General features: G+C 34.8%; 1 protein-coding gene across 1 annotated transcript in view; it reads right to left on the reverse strand.

Moving 5' to 3' along the window:
- PRIM2 (DNA primase subunit 2) overlaps positions 1-18,494 on the reverse strand; it is a 244,155-nt gene that overhangs the window by 184,239 nt on the left and 41,422 nt on the right. Inside the window, exons 6-7 of the mRNA XM_006926414.3 lie at positions 14,185-14,280; positions 11,941-12,078 (exon numbers count right to left, since the gene is read on the reverse strand). Of these exons, the coding sequence (XP_006926476.1) occupies positions 11,941-12,078; positions 14,185-14,280 (234 nt within the window). The remainder of the gene's footprint in view (positions 1-11,940; positions 12,079-14,184; positions 14,281-18,494) is intronic.

The following is an 18,494-nucleotide window of genomic DNA, read 5'->3' on the forward strand; positions in this document are numbered from 1 at the left end:
TTCTCGGTGTCTCCGAAAAACAACTTCTTTACATCATTATGCCAGGCAGTTGAGTCTCTTACTGTCCCTGTTTCTTCATTCCAGAATAGCATTTGCTTCAATATTTGCATATCAAAAGGTCTGTTTTTTTTTTTTAGAGAGAGAGAGAGAGAGAGAGAGAGAGAGAGAGAGAGAGTGTGAGAGTGTGTGTGTGTGTGTGTGTGTGTGTGTGTTTTCTGCCTCAGGCCTAACCCACAATATACAATTAATCTACATTTGCTGAAGGAAAAACTTCTTAGCCAAGTGTTATGAGAGTAGAAGCACATAAAACTTTGCATCTATCAAGGTAAAAAATAATAATTTTTATGACTTAGAATATGTCATTTTTTTTTTCAGCCATCTTCAAGAAGCAGAGATGATTTCCTTAATATTTTAAATAAAACTCAAAAGTAGACCGAAGGATTAATGAGAATGTACTTACAAAGATGTAAGCTACTTGGGGAAAAAAAAAGACTATAAATGCAAATTGTTATTCTCTTTCTTTGGGATTATTGCTGCCCTGACAAAATCCAAAGCTATATTAGTTTGTTTTTTTCCTCAAAGATTGAACATTATTTCATCTTCTTTCCATTATTTTAGCCTTTAATAGTCGATGTGATAACTGTGGAATTTTTGATGGGACAGTTATAGAAGATAACTCTGGTTACCAAGCTTGCCTGCTGTTCTTGTTTTCAAATATATGAGAAAGAAAACTGTCTTCTATATTTTCTTCCAGTTTCAGTTCTCTATTTTCTAGATCATTACTCCACTCATACCTCAATTTAGTAAGCTCATTGACACTGTTCATCTACTTTGCAACTCAACAAAATGTAATTTGTATATGGACAAAATCAAAGTTTCACAAAGGACAACCATATTTTTTTAAAACCAGAGCTTAACTATGTTCCATATTACTAGTCTCATAACTCTATGCAGGTTTCTAATTAAAAATGTAGGCATGAAAACACAAACTCACCTAATGTCACATTTTAAAACATACCCTAAAAGAATAAAATTATTTTTAAAATGAAGGATTTTATACAAACAGCAAGAGCCTCATAGAACATTTACTTCTAATATTAGTGCCTTTTTAAAAATCTAGAGGAAAATCAAATCGGTTCAGTTAGTTATACTCAATTCCATCATTCTTTGATTATTTCTAGAATCGGCTATTATTTCTATCAATTCTAGGACAATTTACATTTGTTATTTTTATTTTTGTTTTGAACTTACACATTACTCTCCTAAAACAGGGGTCCCCTGGAACACGACTGGTAATGATCGGTGGCCTGTTAGGAACCGGGCCACACAGCAGGAGCTGGGTGGCAGGCTAGCTAGTGAAGAAGCTTCATCTGTATTCGCAGCCACTCCCCAACCCCAGGGCCGAGGACTGGTACTGGTCCATGGCTTGTTAGGAAGCAGGCCGCACACCAGGAAGCAAGCCAGTGAAGCTTCATCTGTATTTTCAGCTGCTCCTCAGCACTAGAATCACCGCCTCAGCTCCACCTCAGATCATCAGGCGTTAGATTCTCATAGGAGCACCAGTCCGTTGTGCCAAAAAGGTTGGGAACCACTGTCCTAGAACATTTCAGATACCATTTTATGCACCACTCCAATTTTAGTATATGTGCTGCCTACTTCAGGTCACAGAGTTCTCTCTGTGTCACTTTGATAAAGACAGAAAGCCTTAATAAGTTTTATTTCTGGGATAAAATTCACAACGCCTATAAATCAGATGAATTCTGCACTCCGTGACAAGTTCCTCAAATAAATATGTGTGATTAAATAGACAAGCAGTGAAATTTGAAAGCACAGAATTAGAAAGCTGGTATGTGGACAGTACTCACCTTGCCTAAACAGAGCAGGCAGGAAAAGAAATGACAGGGCTTGTTACCGGCTGAGAGTATGGACAAGGAAGAAAGAAAGAGGGAACTTAAAAAATGAAGACAAATAACAGTGGTCTCATTCCCTATCCCTTACTCCAACCCCCGCAAAAAGCTAAGGTCAAGGGATTATTCACATAGAAGATAGAGGCCTAAAAACCCAGCTCAGAGCTGACATCTTTGAAGTTCTTTCTATGATCCCCAGACTAAGTTCATCACTCTCTTTGCTATGCTACTTCTGTACCCAGTACAACTCTTCTCTTTTATTGACCATACCGTATGATGACCGATTGCATCGTTTCCCCATTGCTGCCCCCTCTTATACATTCTGAGCACCCTGAAAGCTTAATCATATACTCGTGTCTCCAGTGTTTTTGCCTGAAACATAGTGAATACTCAAAGTTACTGAATTCAACTTGAATAACATCTTTTCCTATATGAGAATTTGTTATAAAGGAAAGCCAAACTGATTATAACCACTTTTTTTTTTAAATATTTATTCTTTCTCTGGCACATAATTATTAAGTGTTGTAGGTAAAAGAGCAGACATGGGTGACTTAATATTGGATGTGGCCAATCCTATTTCCATGAGACAGAGTTGGTTTAATTAACACAATATTTTACTTTGGTTTAATTTCTTTATCGTGTGTGTGTGTGTGTCTCCCTCTTGTTCTCACTCTTTTTCTCACTAATGATGAATTAGAAAACTTTAAGAAAACTGAAACTCCAAGACATATACATAATCTTTACTTTTCGATGTCCAGTCACTGTTAAAAATTACACTCTCAACACTTAATCAATCTGGTAACATTTTCTGTATCCCTAGGTCCTCCTGTGCAAAATTTTTAAATTGGAAAACTAACAGGTGATGCATCTTTCTTTGTAGTGACTGAATAAATTTGTGCTCTATGAGAGTAGAACTGTCAAAGAATTGAATTTACAAGTACCAAAAAAAAAGACTTTTCAGTATTCAGGTGTTTCCTAGCAACTGAATCTGTTGATATTTTCTCACCATAAGTAAGTAATAGGAATAAAAATCTGTGTTTTGGTGTACTCCAGTGTCAATGAAAGCAATGCAGCTCAATGGGAAAAAAAAATAAACTATAAATAATGTGTACAAATACTAAAAGTATTTTCTAGCCAATCTAGGCTGAGGCTTTAAAACAAGTAATATAATTCTTAAATATGATAAATAATCTGAAGAATAGATGTGTTTACAAAGGAGTATAGAGGAATCTTATCTTTTCTGTAATAGGGGGTGGGGTGGGGAGCATGTGCAGTGGACACAAAGGTGACCACAAAAAAAGTAACCTAGGAATTACTCTTGAGAATTAGTTCAACCATGAAGAATGAAGCTGCTATTCTCTAAGTAGCTAGAGTTGAAACTTGGTTTATACTGCTTCATAAGTTTCTAAACAAAATATAAAACTTGCACCTTACATGATCCAGAGAAAAACTGTCAAAAAGGCAACAATTTAACTAACGCAGCCAACTGCAGCAGTTCTTCAGAAGTATTTTGAGATAATAAATATTTGCAATTGAGATTTCAGAAATGTTCTGCTTGTATAGCACTTCACACACATTATCAGGTACTTCACTCTTTTATAAACAGTATGCTGAAGTGCAACCCTGTTTAACCTTACTTTTCTCAACAAATATGGAGAATACAAACATGCAGCTCTCACAAGGTAATTCATCAGATCCTGAGTACCTATTCTTCTCAAGGCACTGTACTAGGCATCAGAGATAATGAGCTTGAATATGGCACAATCCCTACCCTGGAGAACCCTAAATTTAAAACATGTCATGGAAATGCCACTATAGGGAGAGAAAATCAGAGAAAGCAGTAGAGGGGCAGAGCTATTTTACTGGGCCTGGGGAGAGGCAAGGAACTACTATAGTGAAAAAGGGCACTGAACTTGAGTTATGCAAGACCAATAGTAAAGGACCCAGGCCTGACTGTTACTCAAAGTTACTGAATTCAACTCAGTAAGTTTTATTAAGAGCCTGTTATAAAAGAAAGCTAATAAGCACTATCATACATAATAGGACAAGCATGTCCACTGATATCTATAAACCTTGAGTTTGCATTCCAGTTGCCAAGAAGGAGAGCAAGATAACACATAAATGATTAACACAACTCTAAAATCCTTTCCTGCTCTAAAAATTCTATATCTACATGCTGCTAACATTTGCTGGCAACTAGAAAGTAAACAACTTGAGATAAGTGAATCATTAAAATTCTTGCCGCCAATAATTTCCATAAACACAAAATGAAGAACTGTACTAAGCACTATAGAAATAAGAAGAAAAATCAAAACCTCTTAAAATATTATTTTTCACATCAACTAGCCCCTTCAAATGAACACCTAAAATATAAATATATACCACTATGAAATTTTTAAAGCACTTTCATATACATGACTGATTTTTTCAATGAATGAAAGCTGTTCTATCAAAAACCTATAACATTTCACTAAAACAAGAAAATAACTTTTATTCAATCTTATTCTGTGAATGATGTCACAAGCCTCATTTCCTAAAATAAAATACAAATGGACAATGATGCCAACACTCACTTGTAATGATTTGTTCATTTGTAGTATTCAACTCATTGCCCCTGTCTGATCCCCACACCCAACCTTGAAATATTCAGTTTGGTATTTGGTCCACTTCTTCATTTATTCTTTACTCCTCTGAAATTGCATCTACTAGTTTGGCTTCAAATTTCACAACAATGTGGATGACTCCCAAATCTATGTCTGAATCTCTAAGCAATCTTCTGAGTTTTAACCTATGTTTACCAGAATGTTTTATTAATTCAAAAAACTCAACAGGTCCAACACCAAAATCATTTTCCCTCTCAAACAGCTCTGTCTCGCATCCCTATTCCTAAAACACATCTCCAATAGTCCATGCTTTCCAGCACCTAATCGTTTACTTTTACTGCTCTCTGCAAACTGTTCATCTCCCCACAGCCAAATCTTTTAAAGCTAATTTCAACCCTATCTTTTCTCTAAATTCCCTGAGCTCAAGTGATACAATTCTCAGGACACTTTCTACCTAGTCACTGAGTCCTTTATATATATCTTAGCTTCCCCTAATAGATATGAGGGTTCTTGAGGGTCAGAGACCTGTCTCATAAATTTTCCATTCCTCATACCACCTAGGCACTATGCAGTAAACCTGAGATGTTAATAAAATGTTTGTAGAATGGACAACAAATCATAATCTGGACATTATCACAGGCTTAACAAACCAATACCTCACAAATAGAGCAATAATCAAGTTCAGCTTAGCATCCTCAGTCAATAAACATGTCTCAAAGTAGAAAGGGTATGTTTATTTTTCCCTCAAAATGAGTGATTTCTTTCTGTTTCATGGGTTTCAAATGCAATGTTTTGTTTCCTACAGATCAGTACCACAAGGGAAAAACGGTACCTGGAGCCTTATAATAAAGGTGAGGACAAAGGTATGGTATCCACAACTTGCCTACTGATGAATTAGCTACAACACTGACTGGTTCATTGCAACCACTTAAAATAGAATTAAATAAGCAGGAAGCACTATTAGAAAAGACATAATAACCAATCCAAAACCCAAGGAAAACAACTAGCTAGACACAAATAAGACAAAGAAAATTCCTGTTCGATTTCAAAGTAAGCAACCATTCAAAAAAATGAATTATATTTAACCATAGCTTAAGGAACTAAACCGAATAATGCTTTTAAAAAGAGGATAAAAGATTTAAGAGGATTACAAGTTCTTTAGAAATTACTTGATTAAGTACCTACAAAGAATAATTTTCCAGAGCAACAAATATTTGGTGAATCATAGACTCAACTGGTATTCTAGAAATGTGAAAAATGAAATCCTTTTCAATAAAAGAAAATCTTTACTTTTCTCTGTGACTCTCAGAAAGAGCTGCTTACCTGCCATGTCGATTACTTCCTTAGGAACTTCTCAAAGTCCTTCTTTCGACATCTAAATTAAAGCGTATAAATATATTTTCTGAAGGTCTGGGATTTAAAGTTTTACCAGTACCTTCTAATGATGAGTCTCACAAACAGAAAGTAAAATTAGTGACACTATGTGAGAAAAAAGAGAATTTGCCTTAAAGAAACTCAGCTACAATTTAAGAAGCTTTAAAAAAATGAACAAAGTATGTTCCACTGCTTCATGAGAGTGGAGTGTGTGAAAGCTCCAGCTCAGTCGTGGGCCCTCCTCTCTTCTTCACTCACATATCACTGTGCCTGTGCGACCTCATTCAGTCTCATGGCTTCACCCAGAAATCCAGATTTCTAAATCTAACTTCTTACTTGCTATCTCCATTTGGATGACTAATAAGCACCTCCCACTTAACATGGTCAAAACAGAGCTCTTGATTTTATTGTATGTACTTCTCTCTCAGTCTTCAGCATCATGGTAAAAGACGTCACTTCTAATCAGTTATTCAGGCTAAAATCTAGGCAGTGTAACAAAGTAATCTGGAGTACAAACTCTGAAGCCAGATTACACGGATGAATTCAAATCCTGGCTCTGTTCCTCAATAATTGTGCAAAGATACTATAAGCTTTGGAGGGTAATAATGGTACCCTCGGATAGGGCAACTAGGAAAATTAAATATGTTAATTCATGTAAAGCATTTAGAAGAACACCTGGCGAATATTAAATTGTCACTGAGTTTAAATTATGATTATCATCCTGATTCCTCTTTTACTCTCACACCCAGTCTGTCAAGTCAACAATTCTTCAAAAACATAACTGAAATTCACTGACTTCTTTCACCTGTTACCTTCACAACCACCTTATTTCAAGCCACCACCTAGATTAATGTGATAAACTTACACACTAGTCTTCCTGCTTTTATTCTTTCTAAACCTTCCAAAGTGGTTTTCAAGCAGAAGCCATAGTATTTTAAAGTATAAATCTTATCACTCCCTTATTCAAAACCATCTAATGGCTTTCGACTACATTAGGCTAAAAATCAAACTGTTCATGCTGGTTTGTTTATTTAAAGTCCTGTATCTGGCCAATGCAGTCTCACTTTGTCCTACTGTCTGCTAGCTCATTACACTTCAGCTATACTGGCCTTTTTAATTCTGCAAAAATGCCAAGATTCCCTCCTCAGGGCCTTTGCCTTAATGACCTTCTCTGCCTGGAATATACCTTCCTCTATATGTGTTCATCTGGCTCCTATATGTATATGATATTGTTATTGTTTATTTCTTTACCAATTGTCCATCTCCCACTAGAATATAAGCTCTATAAAAAAAGAAATTCATCCATCTTTTTAAATACTGTGTCCCTAAAACCCGAAACAATATGTAAGTGAACAAAAAGTTATTTAAAAAATAAACCATTAATTGAAAAGACTGGCCAAAGCTTCTGAAACTGTTATGTAAAGCAAAGAAATATATCGTTCCCCCTCTCCTTTCCATAATCGGTTATCCATTTATTGCATCTCAGCTACAAATTTACCCTTTTTGCCTGCTCTGTAATGGACTCTAATATAATTATCTTCCAATATTTTCTCATAGTTTGAAGATCTAAATTCCCTGGTAATACAACTTACAAAGGAACAGTTATCATCAAAAGACCTTAAGAATTACAGTTGGAAAAACCTGAGATCCAGTTATGTCTCCAGCAATTAACAGCCAACATAACCTTGGACAAATTACTTAGCCTCTCAGAGCTGCACTTTCCTCATCTGTATAATGCAGATTGTAATCCCTGTCTATCTTAGAGGCTCGTGGGGAGGATCAAATGAGATAATGCATAAATAGTAAACTATGGACAAGTAGAAGTTACTATTATCTATCGGTTCAACGAAATTTTACTGAGCACTGCCCTGTGTGCTAGATGCTATACTAGAGAGAAAATTATAAATAAGACAGAACCCTAACTCTCAAAGAGCTTACATTTTAGTTGAGGAGAAAAACACATAATCGGAATAATTTTATCATAGTTTGGTAATGTGCAGAGTGCTGTGAGAGCACAAAGGAGATATATTTAGCAAAATCCTGAGGCTTTGGGGAGGCTTCCAGTAGGAAGTGGGGCCACAAGTGAGTCTCAAAGGATCAGTAGGATAAGAAAAGAGTTCTTATCAAATAAGAAGGTAATGACCACCTTTCACTAGACCTAGAGCATGTTCAAAAGTCATTTTGGTTACATTATCATAAAAATCACAATTCAAATATCACCTGGGATAAGACTCTTCTATCAAAGTTTTTGCACGGCAAAGGAAACCATCGACAAAACGAAAAGACAACCTACCAATTGGGAGAAGATATTTGCCAATGACACAATCAATAAGGTGTCACACCCAAATTTTACAACTTAACACCAAAAAACAAACAAACAAACAAATAATCCAATTAATAAAAGGGCAGAGAACCTGAATAGACATTTCTCCAAAGAGGACATACAGATGGCCAATAGACATATGAAAAGATGCTCAACATCACTAATTATGAGAAAAATGCAAATTAAAAACATAATGACTTATCACCTCACATCTATTGGGATGGCTATCATCAATAAATCAACAAACAATAAGCGAGGATGTGGAGAAAAGGGAACCTTTGTGCACTATTGGTGGGATCCCAAATTAGTGCAGCCGCTATGGAAAACAGTATAAAAGTTCCTCAAAAACTTAAAAATAGAACTACCTTATGACCTGGCAATTCCAATTCTGGGTATTTATCTGAAGAAATCCAAAACACTAATTCAAAAAGACATATGCACCCCTACGTTCAATGCAGCACTATTTACAACAGCCAAGATATGGAAGCAATCTAAGTGCCTATCAATAGACGACTGGATAAAGAAGATGTAGTACATACACATGATGGAATATTATTTGGTCTAAAAAAAAAAATGAAATCTTACCATTTGGGACAACATGAATGAACCTAGAGAGTATTATGTTAAGTGAACTAAGTCAGACGAAGACAAAGGCCATATGATTCCACCATATATGGAATCTAAACAACAAACAAACAAAATGGAAACAGACTGATAGATAAAGAGAACAAAGTGATGGTTGCCAGATGGAAGGGGGGTTGGGGAGCTGGGTGAAAAAGGTGAAGGAATTAAGAAGTGCAAAGTGGTAGTTACAGAATAGTCAGTCACAGGGATATAAAGTACAGCACAGGGAATATAGTCAATAATATTGTAATCATGATGTATGGTGCCAGGTGGGTACTAGACTAATAAGGGAGATCACTTCATAAATTATATAAATGTCTAACTGCTATGCTATACACCTGAAACTAATATAATATTGAATGTGAACTGTAATTGAAAAACAAACACACAGGAAAAAAATCTCTTCTATCAACTTGGACTTCCTGCAGCACCATTTATTTTTTTTTCTACCACTAATTAAAATACTTTTTTTTTTCATCTTTACAGCAATGTTTCTCATTCTACAAGAATATTCCCATTAATAAGACTGAAATTTTTCAATTACATACTCCAAGGTCAAAGTTTTCTTCACTGGAAAGGAAGTAATAAAGACACCATAGCATTAGGTTTCGATTTCTCCTTCACCATAGCTCTATAAGAAATACCCTCCCTTCCTTTCCACTGCCTCCCACAGCTATCCGAACAAGTTTCCAGGCAATACACTCCATCCACTCTCCTGTGTGATAAGGCAAAGGGTTCTCTGAACAATCTCTCAAACAAACTTGGCCCTGACCCATCCAGGAGAAAGCTGAGCACTGTCTGAAGCAGCAACTCACTGTCCCTCCTCCATCAAATCCAAAGACACTAAAGCCAGAGCGCTCCACAACCCAGTGGCAATCAAGACAAATTCAGTAAGTCTGAATCCACTAAAGCACAATATAGATTATCTTTTACCCTGCAATTCCAATCCTGGACATAGAACCAACAGAAATGTGTTTGCCAAAGATGTCCTACAATGTTCAGAGCATCAGTATTAGTAATAACCGCAAGAAAGAAAAGAAAATTCAATGCATGTCAACAACAGAATAGGTAAATAAACTGTTAAATAAAGTCAATCAGAAGTGGGATGAATGAAAGTCATGTGTCACCTGACAGGATGTAATGAAAAGAATATACCCTCACTTCTATGACATTCTTGCTCAAGATGTACAACTTGCATCTAACCGTGCAGAAACATCAGACAAACCCAAATTGAGAGATAGTCTACAAAATAACTAGCCTGGAATCTTAAACAGTAACAAAGTCATGAAAGTCAAGAAGAAACTAAGAACTTGTTCCAGACTGAAGGAGACTAAAAAGACATAATAACTAAATAACACATTGATTTAGGACAAATAAAGGACATAATTGAGACAACTGGTGAAATTTGAGTGGGATCTGAGGAATAGACAGTAATCGTGTACTGATGCTTCTTTCCTTATTTTGACAGTTAAATTGTGGTTATGGCGGAAGATGTCTTTGCAGGTATTACACACTAAAGTATGGGGGTGATGACACATCAGGTTGGGAACTTATTCTCAAATGGTTTATGGAAAACGTTTTTTACCTGTAACTTTTCTGTAAGTCTGTGATTATTTCAAAATTCTAAAAAGTTATTTTAAAATTTCTTAAAGTATGTTGGAGGGGGGAAAGAATGAACAGGAGGAAAGGAAGGAAAAAAGAATTCAAAGTTTATATGCTGTATTTTTTCTCAACAATTTCTTAACTGCAATTTGCTGAAAAAATGAATTTATTACTAACTTAAGAATTTCATTTTGTCTTTAATTTCAGTATATTGCTATCTCTCATTTTCTGCCCGAAAATAGAAAAAAATAAAATTTGTGAAAATCTACCACACATCCCTCTTTGTACAATTAGACTACTAGGGAGACACATTGACTAGCACATATACATGTGCCCGTTTTCACTAGCAAGGAAAGCTTCTTTTCAGAAGCCCCCAATTTCTCATATTTTCAGCCAGAATTCCATTGAATCACATGCATAAATCAACAATTTGGAAAGGTGGAGAAAACCACTATGATCAACCCAAGGATGGTCCCAAAGCTCCAGAAGCTTTCAAAAATAAATGGTGATATTTTTGGTTGTCATGCGGACTGGAGGCCACTTTTGGCATTCAGTGGATGAGAGGTGGAGATGCCCAATGTCCTGAAAATTATATGGCTGTTTCACATAAAGAAGTGCTGTCTAAAATGTCAACAGAGAGAAAATAGGTGAACGAAATCAATAATAATAAAACAAGGGGAATGGCTAACCGATAGACAAACATCAATGTCAGCTACAGAGATTCACAGTAGTGAAAAACACTATCTTCATCTATAAGTAGATTATGGTCCAGAGAAAGTCATAGACAAATAAGGAAACTATTTAAAAACATCAACTTTACTGAAGATAAAAAAAAAAAAATAGGATTAGGGAAGAAGAATATTAAGTTATTAAACACCCATTATGCTATAGATATTTTCATAAACTGCTTTATTTAATAAAAACCAGAATTAACATTTTAGTCTTCCCAAATACCAATATAGCTGAATTATATATATTTAGGTAACCCAGGAAAGTCAGTAATAAAAATCACTTATACCAAAAAATACTATAATTTTTAACTTAAAAGGAAAAGTTGGCCAGTGCTTGTACTATAATCAGTATAGCTGTAAAAAGCATAAAAAGAACTAGACTTTGCCCTCTACTGACAATAAATATCAATTCAGAACAGAAATCCAAGGGTTACATCCACCAAGGAGCACTCTAATTATGCAGGGCTGGATATGAAATCCATCTCTGAACAAAAAGACACAATCTTGAAGAAACCCACAATAGCCACTCACAAAATTAATCAACTCACATTAGTATTTACTAAGAGAAAGAAAAAAAATAAGAAACTATGAGTAGTAACAAAAACCTAGCAGTTCTAGAATTACCAGTATAATATCATAAGCAATTTGAATATTATTATGAAAATAAACATTTCTTAAGAAGTAAACAACAAAACTATTAAGGGTATATAAATGAAAATGAGAACATGTGGAAATAAAGTGACTATGGAAATGTAGTAAAAAAGTGAAATACTTACTGCCAAAGCCTTGGACAGTTTGGTTCTAAATTCGTTCAGGACAATTGCCACAATGTCCTTAAGTGGTACATAAGCAAAGCCATCTTCCAAATAGACTTTCCTTCCTCGAAACAAATCCAGAGCATCAGCAAAAGGGATCTGAATTCAGAGTGAAACAGGGAAAATAAGCAGTATCTGTCATTTTGAAATTCTCCTAAATCTTCATATGTATTAAGTCCAAATAAAATTCTTCCTATGAGAAATTCATTAATCCCAGCAGGACAAAAAAAAAAAGTGTAGGGGGAATCAATTTATACTCCTTAAAACTAAACAATTAGCATTAAGAAGAAGTGGCAGTCCAAAAATGTGTTCATTTCAGAATAGATGTCTTGAAAAATAATTATAACCCAAGTCAGCATGCTTTATTTTTACTTAATTCATGAATTTATGAATTATAATCCTCAGGATTTCAAACTCCTAACTCAAGCCCTCTGAGCACACTGCATTCCTCTCATATGATATCCTCTACATTTTATTCTGCATCAAGTAAAATCCTACTGTGTGTACAATATATTTGGTGCTGAAAATTACTAGCAAGTAATATAAACTTATTCATCTATGTTTCCATTCCTTCTCTAGAGAAATACAATGCAAAAGTTAATCTCAACACTAATAAATAGAAATAATAAGCATTTAGTTTTGCTATTAAAATAAGTATTTGCCAGTAAATATTAAAAAATAAAACTAATTCTATTCTACACATATTTTTAAAGTCCTATGGACTATACCAAAATTTTAAGATATCAGCAGAATATATTAGTAAACTGAGGAAATCATCCTTAACTTCCAAAAGATTTTTTTTCCCTTTTTAAAAGTGAGGTGAAAAATTAGGTTAAAAAAAGTCCCTAAATCGCCTATTCGCTCAATTTTTAGGGACTCTATATGTCTATCGTTCTTCAATACATCCAATGATATCACACAATAGATTGTGTGATTTTTAATAGTTTTTTTTTTTTAATGAATTTACAGATTTCTATGACTACGACACTGTCCTTGTCCTGAAGGAGGTTACCACTTAGTTAAGAAAACAAGATAAGATACATATGGAAGTCGAACAGCTCTACTGGGCAGTCCATGTGCAACGCTGCGCCAAACAAATAATTCACACAGGACGTATCAGAGAGGGGGTAAGAGAATTTAATTCAATCTAGGCAAGAAAAGGAGATAGAAGTTTGGAAATGTGAGTTCTAGTCCAAAATTTGTGACTTATTAGACTTATGATTTCAATACATTTAATAAATGTTTCCAAACCTCAGCAGCTAGACCTATAAAATCAGGAAAGGGGAGGAAGAGATGGTCTAAATGGCCCTTAGGGATTCTTTAGCTCTACTATTCCATGATTCTAGCTGATCAGGGTGGCCACAGTGGAAATAAAAATGCCCGAGCAGAAGCAAAAGATGATGTGAAGGCAGAGTAATAGGAAATATGTGGTTTGGAAGGCTGACTGCATGATGGCCTAACTGGCAGGAACGGAAAGCCAGAATGGGGAGCTAACGTGGAAGCAAGATTTTAAACTACTGGTACTCACCAATAATAATGAGTATATTCTTTCAAAGGAAATTGTGGTATTACAGCTATCAAAGTTCAAATGAATCTCAGCTGTCTTGTCTTCTCCTTCTGGAACTATTTAGTCCAAGAGCAACTCAGTGGGTTCAAGCAAAGCAGTATCTATGCTAAGGGATAGGGGACAGCAGAAGTGGCCTAGTGCAGGCTGAAACCTAGGTAGATGAAAGGTTTTCCCATGGGAGAGCAAGTAGGCAGACAGAGTCAGAGCCCGAGTGGCATGGAGCAGCATCCACGTGGGGAGACAGTCCAACAATGGTGTCAGAGCCCAATGACAGCAAACACTTTCATGCAGGGCTGTGACCCAGAAACAGGTGCTGGGCCAAGTGAGTGATGGGATATGCTTGCAGGAAGCAGCCCAGCATGCAGTATAAAGCTTAAGCATTGTGAGGAGAGAATTTCTTTTAGAGAATGGCCTGCGACAGGGGGTCGGAGCCCAAGCAGTGTTTGAGGGGTGTCTGTGTAGAAGCAAAGCCCAACACAGAATGTTGGCACACCCTTATAGGGGTAAAGAAGAAATCTCCAGGAGAGGGAGAGGCTGTGGTGACAAGAGGCTATACAAATAGGTTAATTAAATATGTATATAAACTTCTATGTAATATATTTTTAAAAACCTAGGAAGTATTTTAAAAGTTTACATACCTTATAAACTGACTCCAACTCCCACTTAGTCCCGCTTAAACTGGGTGATGAAGCAATAATCTCCTTTTCTCGAAGAGTCCTCTCTTCATCTTTTATCTAAAAAACACATATTTTATACCATTTAAGAAATTAAATCTTTCGTTTCAATAAAATACTTTCCTATTCTAGTGAAGATTCTATATTTTCATAGAAGTTTTTAAACCCTGGTATCTCAAATCATTCCAAATATGATTACTAAATCACTATTATCATTAATAAAGCCAGAATAAGGAAGAAAATTTAAATTCAATATACTTTCAAATTTCCACTCTGCCAATTTCTGAGGACATATAACAAAAGAACAGTAGCACAGAAACAAAAAGTATTATAATACAAAAGGAAAGGAATTATAATAAAAACTCAGGTTAATATAGACTAAAAATGAGCATTATCCCAATTCAAGAGTTATGTTAATTTATTAAAATACCTATTTGCAGTTAAGAGTGATTTAACTATTTCTCAACTTTCTGGACACATAAAACAACTCCAAACTTAAAACACTAGTTTTGCTAAGGAACAACTAGAAATCTATCATCTCAGACTAATTATGGCTTTAAAAAGAAGAGATAGCTCTAACTAGATAAAAATGTTCAACTTCTATACAGTGAAATAAAAGATCTGTAAATAGATATGAATTACAAATGACAAACTGATGGAAATATTTACATCCCTTGACATCTGAGTTACTCTCAATAAACCCCTCGGCAATAGGACATAAGGACTAGCAATCCAAAAGTGAATACACAATGTTGAGACAGTCTTTCCAAAGGGCCCTTTGACAAAACATATCAAAAAGCCTTAAAACACACAGATCCTAACAGTTTTACTTCCAGGATTAATCTTAAGTAAACAACAGGACAAATAAATAAGAACAAATTTTCTTCATCACAACATTATTTATGATAATAATAAGAAAAACTAACTGTCCAACAAGTACTCAGTTAAATAATTACAGTGGAATTTGATGTTTCAGTAAAGCAGGTTATATTCAGATCAACTTCTCGCAGTAATTAAAGAAGAAACACTGACAAAAATTTTTAAAGCATCTTCTTTAAAGCACAGAAGATTAAATACACAGGGTCAGGCCCACATGAAGTAAGGTATCTAACTTCACTTCATTTGAGACCCTAATGCTCAAATGCAATACGGGTCATTAGAAAAATACCAAACCTCGAACTTGTTTTAAGGTGGTTCCCTAATTCAAATGCCCCCAACACCTGGCAGAAGCAAACTCAAATCCACTCAAAGTACATTCACAGCATGCCTCAAAGGGTTCCTACAAATACTTTTAAATACAATGCCAAACACACTGCATTTTATATAACAAGGCACACAATAATACATCCCTTCATGAGCAAAAACAAAAGACTCAAATACATACAGGCATGTAAAGAAATAAAAGACAAGTGCGATGATAGCTGTATGAATGGGAAACTACAAAAAGTTATTTAAGAAAAAAATTTTAAAGAGAAGGGGAAGGAAACAAAGAACTTCTAGAAACATAAAAAACTCAGGAATAGTAATTAAAAACTCAATGGAATCATTAAAAAAAAAAATCCTTAAATTTCGGTTAATGTAAACTGTGTAATTTAGACCAACCCATCTGTATCAAAGGTGCCACAGGTTACTTAGGAACTGCCAGGCCAGCAGTCAAGGGCTGTCATTTAAAGCCCACTTTTATATTTGCTAATTCACAGAAAGCAGCTTCAAAGAGACTCAGTCAAAAGTGGATAACTATCTCCTACTCTCTAAGTCCCTGAAGGACTTAGGTGGGGTTGAACCAGAAGTTTATCAGCTGTCATAAGGATCTAGTGGGTCAGAGACCTCAGATTCTGCATATAATTAAAAATTATCCTAGACTAACATTGCCCCGAGATCCACAGATGAAACAAATGACAACCTTATGGAGAAAGATATAATCCTCCTAGGCCCTCCAAATAACTTTCCAAATACAATCTCCAGTACACAAGGGAACAAGATTCCATGAATGAAAGCCAGTTAGGTAAGTGGGTTCTTCTAGGAAAGGATTAGCTGAAAAAAGGCACAAGGAGGCATTTCAAGGGTAACAGCAATGCTTTATTCCTCACCTGAATAACAGACTAATGTTCACTTAATAATAATCTACTAAAGTATGTATTTTTGTTTCACATATATTTCTGGCAATGGTTATACTTCTTAGTTTTTAAAGGATTAAAAGAGTAAAATAAAAGTCAATGAAATGTGTTATAATGAAATATTATGCAGTCAGTAAAATTCTTTTTAAAATTATGAAAATTTATGATTACTATCATAGGAAGATTCCTGTGAAATACTATTAGGTGAAAGTAAACTAATACAGATAGGTGAAAACAGAGTAAATAAATCTTTAAGAGATTCCAAATATCTGTTCATTTGTAAGTTTATGCGTGGGAAAAAAATCTACATCAAAATAAAACTGTCTGACTCTAGGCAAAGAGATTACAGATAATTTCTATTTTCTTCTCTATATTTGCACGTTTTATTAAATTTACCCCTTAGATGTTTCATGTTCTCAAAGGTATTATAAATGGTATTTTTTTATTTCAATTTCTAATCATTCACCGTTTCCTTGCATATCGTTTTAATTTTGTTCTTTTGCTTCAAAATCAAAGATACTGTTGACCAGCTTAAATCCAATAAGCATCAGAATGACACTGCAGAATCACCACTTTTGGCATGCCTGATAATTTCCGCATTTATCCAAATCTATTGAGTCAAAGACTAATGTTTCTTACTACTAGTGATAGTTAAGCATTTCTTTCTCTGTTTTTCCACAGAAGGTAGAAATCCAATGGAAAACTGATTTTCAAATGTCTGTTAAGGAATGAAAATAATTCTTCAAAGGAAATCTTACCTAGGAAAATATCATGTTGCACAAATTAGAAAAAAAAAAATTGCTTTGGTTGAAATAAGGCTGGGCCCAAAGCACTGCCCATTCAACCCACCGTCACTGCATCCCTTCCCTTCTGTGGCCCGTTTCTAAAGGGCACAGTGAGAAAATCCCTTACAAGATACTACAGTAACTGCACAAACAATAACATGAAGATAATGATAGCAATAAACAAACAGAATCACTAGCTGGCTGACAGCTATCTCACTACTATGGAATGGATCAAAACATTTGCTCACTGGTTGTTATGTGAAAGTTGAAAGAGCACAGAGGAGGTAGTTTAGGTGTGTCAATCTATAGATTGTTCAAAAGTCAATGAAAGTTGAGAGCTATACATACCATCCACTAGTTAACATGCTAATCATTTTAATTAACCATCTCATTTAATTCTACCAACAACCCTACAAAGCAGATACTATCTTAGTTTTACAGCTAATTAATAGGAATAAAAATCAAACTGGATTTCCAACTAAAGTCTGACATTAAAACCCACAAAGCCATGCAGTCTCCAAGTAAACAAAATGATATTGCTTTGCAAGAGAGTTGAACAAACACGTAACATCAAAATCAATACAAGAAAACGTCAATTGAAATTTTTCACCTCAATCTCTTTTAGGTAATGAACAAGATAAAAATATAGAAACTAAAAATGTAATATAACTAGAGGTCATGAATAGTCTTATAGGTAAAAGTTTGTAAGGATATCTCAGCACATATAACATATAATCAAAGCTCATTCTCGAGTGTTTAAATTGAGGTTTAGCAATAGCAAATATTTCTCTAAGAGCTAACACCAGATTATTCTGCTTTCGTCTTTACACACGTCTCTGTTGGCAGTAACTTCTCTATAGACTATTTACCTTTTATTTTGCATTCCACAGTTAAATCCTTCAAAATGCAAATACACGAGACAGACACTGCAGATAATGTTTGAAAGAAAGTAGTTATGTTTTAGACCAGTTTTAGAGAGGTGATTCTCAAACAGCACTGATAAAGAAAATGACTAAAGAGATACAATAAAAAAAGGAAAAGAAATCTTCACATCTCATGACAGTCTTTTCATTATTCTTTTCATGAATTTTCCATTTAAATATGAAAATATATTTCAAATTTGCTTGAACATATTTGAAATTAAATAAAATTTTAATATAGATGCTTGTTCTCCCTACCTAAGGATAATTATAATTGATTGCATGTACTGGTTTTTGTTAGACTGAATCTGACAAAACTGAAGTTGAGACCAAATGTGTTAACCCACCATGGTCCTTTTGTAATCACTTATTTCAGCAAAAAAGAAATAGGTATTTTTGAACACACAGATGTTTGTCCTAATATTATTTTGGATTCTAACTAAACAAATCTC

Source organism: Pteropus alecto, unplaced genomic scaffold, assembly GCF_000325575.1.
Source record: "Pteropus alecto unplaced genomic scaffold, ASM32557v1 scaffold7, whole genome shotgun sequence".
NCBI classification, from domain to species: domain Eukaryota; kingdom Metazoa; phylum Chordata; class Mammalia; order Chiroptera; family Pteropodidae; genus Pteropus; species Pteropus alecto.